General features: G+C 44.2%; 1 protein-coding gene across 1 annotated transcript; it reads right to left on the reverse strand.

The window, feature by feature from the left end:
* Positions 1–311: 311 nt before the first annotated feature.
* On the reverse strand, positions 312–1,262 carry LOC308174438 (olfactory receptor 11H6-like; the record flags this gene model as incomplete). Its single annotated transcript, XM_080549517.1, has 1 exon — positions 312–1,262. One exon carries the CDS (start codon positions 1,260–1,262, stop codon positions 312–314), a length of 951 nt encoding a protein of 316 aa, XP_080405643.1.
* Positions 1,263–5,671: the final 4,409 nt, after the last annotated feature.

Here is a 5,671-nt window from a genome sequence, read left to right on the forward strand (position 1 = left end):
ACTATACCTATTCTAAACTTTGACCATGGACTACTATCAGGGTACGGAACCAAATATGTAATTATGGTAAACAATCTCTTTAAGATAACGAATCATCGTACCCTCACTGTGCATGTGCTTCTGTTAGCTATTTTAAACCATGTTTGTTCTTTTCTCTGTCTTACATAGGTGACATTCAAATTACATTCACACAAATGTACGTCAAGTGCTTTGAGATTTGATTAAAGATATTATAAAAGTCACTACTTGGTACTAAGTGATTCAATATGTGACTCGAATATGACTCAAGTCATGGACAATATCTAAGGACATCATTTTAATATTATGATATTAGTTTTTGACAGTATCTGAATCAGTCTCTTCCTGATTTCTTTGGTCTTCAGGCAGTAGACTATGGGGTTGATCAGAGAGGGCAACTGTGTGGCAATAATCTGTAATGAATTACGCTCTGTCAGATTCAGTCTCAGGCCTACCCTTGTTAACAACACACCAACAACCTTGGGAGCGTAGTAAGACATTACCACAATGATGTGAGATATAACGGTGTCGAACACCCGTGCCCTGCTCTCATTGTTCGGCAGTCTCAGTACTGTGTAGATGATCTTCACATAGGACAGAAGTATCAAGGGAAACTGCCCTACAAGCAGCCACAGACCAAAAACAGTGGGGAGAAACCAATAGGGTTCAGAGTTGGTGCAGGCAGCCCTTATTAATGCAGCATAGTCACAGAATGTATATCTAATGATGGGCTGGCAGTACGGGAGGTTATCAGCTGCTTTTGCCATTGTACTTACGCACCCAATACCTAAGAGCCAGGAGGCTATGATCAATACCAAGATGCGTGGGTTTGTTAGAATGATGGTGTATCTCAGTGGACTGCTGATGGCTATGGTTCGGTCTAAAGCCATCAGAGACAGGGCAAGACACTCTGTGACGTCCCCTAGGTGGTAGATGAACATGCGTGACATGCAGGAGTAGTAGGAGATGGTTTTGTGCTCCACCAGCAGCACAGAGACCATAGTGGTGCTGGCACTAGTGGTGTACATGATATCCACCACTGCCAGGTTACAGATGAGCAGGTACATGGGTGTGTGCAGGCGTCTGTCCGTCACAATGATGCAGATGTTAGTGCCACTGCCCAGCAGAACCAGGAAGTAGGTAATGAGAATGAGGAAGCCCAGGAGCTTCTGGTGGGGAAGGTGGTCAAAGCCTGTGATGGTAAACTCTTCCACATTCTGCCCAGTGAAATTCACCCAAGACATTCTCAAGCTTTGACCCACATCAAGACAGCCTCAATATTTATGTAGATTCTAATATACTAGTAAAATAGCAAAAAGTACGAACATCAAAAGTACACATACAATATGTGCATATGTCATCTGATAAAACCATCATGGTTTACTACTCCCTCCATGTCAACGATGAAAATCCTCTACCACTTGCTAATGCTGTGGATCAACCCAATACCTTAGGAAGAGCTGAATGCAGTGGGAGCACAATCACCTGTACTTATAGAGGCTCAGCCTATCCTGAGTGTGCGTGAAGTCAGGGAAGGACACAAGGGAAATGCGCTACAGAGAGTCGTGAGAACAGCCCAGAAGATCACCGGTGCCCCCCTCCCCTCTCTGGAAGAGCTGTACAACACACGCTGTCTCAGGAAGGCCTCCAAGATCTCCAGAGACCCAACCCACCCTGGGTACGAACACTTTGCCCGGCTGCCCTCGAAAAGGCGGTACAGGACCATGGCCGCAAGGACAAACAGACTGAAGCTCAGCTTCTACCCCAGGGCCATCCAGGCCCTGAACACAGCAAAGACCTAGGTTCTGGGCCCTGGACAGTCTGGACGGATTGATGGCAGCTGCTGGATTGAAAAAATCTGGTGTAGTGCTGAGGCACAAATGTGTACATTTCAAGCCTGCAAACTGCGACACTTTAAATGAATGTGCAATAACACTATGTGCAATATGACAACCCTAGTCGTCTTATCTGTACAGTATAGTATAGTGGATAGTGTACATAGCCTTTATTTATGTAAACCAGCTCCTTTCCCTTCTTGTTTTTTTAGTTTTTTTTTTCTTTCCTAGCACCAGGGGAGCCACCCCTCCCAAATGTCGTTGTTTGGTACCTGTACTATAGCAATGACAATAAAGACCATTCATTCATTCATTCATTCATTCAAGGGGATGATTTGGGCGTACACGTAACTATTTGTTGATAATGTTGCATTTGAATTGAAAGCTTGTGGGGTCTTCATCGTTCCCAACTCTGCACCTCATGCTGCACTTACAGTGCAACAATATCTTGATAATGCTTTATTTTACAGTCTGATATTAACCATGGAATTACTTTGAAACTACTGTGAAATGGTAATTATTAGACAATTACATGGTAATAAAACCTCCTTGAGATTTGTTGACATAAGCACAGCTACCTTTGGTTCTGCAAAGTGTACACTTTGGAATACAGATATACAAATAAAAAATAAAAAGAAAGTGAACACTCTTTGAAATACCTACCAGAAAGTATCCATTGGTATGACACAATCTAAGTTTTAGCTGAAATTGGGACATAAAATAAAGCGATACCAAATGAATTTGCAAAGAGAGGGCCAGAATGGTTTGTTTCTAAACCCATCAGTACAATGTAACAAAACAAAAAAAAGCTATAATATGATTACGTTTTGAATCAATAACCATTTATTTGTTTATTTAACCTTTATCTAACCAGGTAGGTCAATTGAGAATCAATTCTCATTTACAACGACCTGGCCAAGAGGTAAAGCAGAAGGTAAGTCTGTATAACACAACACAACACAGTATATACAATATAAAACATAAGTCAATTTTAAAAACATCCTAACATATACAACATCACAATATATACAGAATATAAAACAGCAGAGATGTAAGTAGCCTACTATGGACCAGGGGGAAGTTATTTCAAAAGCAGGTGCAGTGATCAGAGACTACTGTATATCTTTGTTTTTAAAAGAGGGTAACAAAATGAAGGTGTTGCGTTTTACTGTAATTTGAAACTCATTACAGTCAGTAGGGGCAGCAAGCTGTAAAGAGTGACGGCCAAAGGATGTGCGGACTTTGGGGATGACCATAGTAATGAGCGTAGATTGCGTTTGCTGGTGGAAATGTTCAGTAGTGAGCGGATGTATGAGGGGTTTTGTCGATAATGGATTTATAAATGAACTGATACCAGCGGATCTGGCGCCTGGTGTGGAGTGATGGCCAGTTGAATGGGAATTGGGAATACAGGCCGCAGTGATGTGTTGCAGGGCCCAGAATCTTAGAATATCAATGAAGGCCTACAGCTAATTCAACCGAGTGCACCCGTCCAGACCCGATAAACAGCTCTGATCATGACAATGTTGCATACAATCCCAACTCATCCAAACCTGCATTACAATCTAGCAACAACCTATGCCAACGTGCACCACTAAAGTGATTGCATATACTGTAGGCTTTATGAGTAGTCTAACCAGTGTGATATCTAGACTACCAGAGCGCAAGTTGCTATCTTACAAGTTGCTATTTTACACATAGGCTTCAATCATGATACAGTGGGGTGCAAAAATATGGGCACCCCTAGTCAAAATGCCTTTTACAATTAATATCTAAGTGAAAAGAAGCAAACCTAACCTAAATGGTACAAAGTTAAACATGACACATTTCATTTTAAAGCAAGATTAAAAAAAAAAAAAAAAAAAATTGGGAACCCTGTCAGCTAGTACTTTGTAACTCCTCCTCGGGCAACTATAACAACTTGCAAACGCTTCCTGTAGCCAGCTAGGAGTCTTTAAAAATGTCCCCATTCTCCCTGGCAGAACACCTCTAGCTCAGAAATATTCTTCGGCCTTATTGCATGCACATGTTTGAGATCTCTCCACAGATTTTCAATAATATTCAAGTCTGGGGACTGTGATGGCCATTCCAAAACCTTCATCCGTCTTTCCTGGACGTACTTCATGGTTGATTTTGAAGTATGCTTTGGGTCATTGTCATTGTCATTGATGGAATACCCAGCCTCTCTTCAACTTCAATTTCTGGACTGACCTTCGAAAATTTGCCTCTAGAATGTCTTGGTATTTGGTGGAATCCATTCTTCCTTCCACCCGCACAATATTGCCTGTGCCCCCAGCTGCTACACAACCCCAAAGCATAATGGTTCCACCTCCATGCTTAACAGTTGGCAACGTGTTCTTCTCTACAAATGCTTCACCCTTTTTTCTCCAAACATTCCTTCTTTGGTTGTGACCAAAAGGTTACATTTTGGTTTCGTCAGTCGAAAGCACATTGTTCCAATAAGCTTCAGGTTTCTCAAGGTTTTCTTTTGCATACTTTAGACGCTTAATCTTGTGTTGAGGTTGTAGGAAAGGCTTCTTTCTGGTATGCTGTATTGTTGTCCTGTGAACAATTGCCCTATCGTACTAGGTCACCCCTGGCTAGCTTCTATCAACCCCCGTATAGACTGGTCTACAGGTCGGCTCTCTTTGAAAGCAAGCTCAGTCACCGTGCACGGTGATACCCCGCCCATTCTCTCCCATCCCCGTTGCTGTCCCTATCCCAACCTATCTCACACACTCCCATTCTCCCTAGTTCCTCTGGTCCTTCTCCCCTCCCCAGTTCTGACAGGCGTGCCCCGTATATATTGGGATCAGGGGGAGGTTTTTAATAAATCTAGGGCCAAGGAGTTACCCCCTCATAGACCCTATGACTGCACTATTGATCTTCTGCCAGATACGTTGCCGCGGACGCTTGTTTTCCCTTTCTCGCCCGGAGACCCTCTCCATGAATGACTATATCACTGAGGCACTGGCCGCGGGTCATATCCGTCCCTCCACCTCGCCCGCTGGCGCAGGCTTCTTCTTTGTGGCGAAGAAGGACGGGGGACAGAGTTCCTGCATTGATTACCGCGGGCTGAATGACATTACGATTAAGAATCGTTACCCCCTTCCTCTGATGGATACCGCCTTGGAGTCGCTGCAGGGGGCTCGAGTGTTTACCAAACTGGACCTACGCAATGCTTACAACCTGGTGAGGATGAGGGAGGGGGATGAATGGAATACTGCTTTTAACACGCCCAATGGACATTACGAGTACCTGGTGATGCCGTTTGGTCTCACCAATGCCCCCGCAGTTTTTCAAGTTCTGGTGAACGACGTACTGCGGGATTTAATCGGTCACTCGGTTTTTGTGTACCTGGATGACATGACATTTTTTATCTGAGGACATTGCTCAACACCAACAACATGTCCGTCAAGTCCTTCAGCGTCTCCTCCACCACCATTTATTTGAAAAGTGTGTCTTTCATGCCGACACAGTTTCGTTTTTAGGGTTTATTGTAACAAGGGGGGATTTGCGCATGGACCCTGCTAAAGTTAGCGCTGTATTGGACTGGCCCCGTCCCTCCTCCCTCAAACAGCTACAGCAGTTTTTAGGCTTTGCAAACTTTTATAGACGGTTTATCCGTAACTTTAGCGCCCTAGCTGCCCCTCTGACTGCTCTCACCAGGTCCACCCTGCAGGCCTTCGTCTGGTCCACGGAGGCGGAGAGCGCCTTTGTGGACCTCAAACACCTCTGCCCCTGTCCTAGTTCACCCAGACACTGACATACCATTTCTGGTGGAGGTGGACGCCTCCGATGTCACGGTGGGGGCAGTG

Source organism: Nansenia antarctica (genome assembly GCF_963989245.1).
Source record: "Nansenia antarctica genome assembly, chromosome: 20".
Classification (NCBI taxonomy): Eukaryota; Metazoa; Chordata; class Actinopteri; order Argentiniformes; family Microstomatidae; genus Nansenia; species Nansenia antarctica.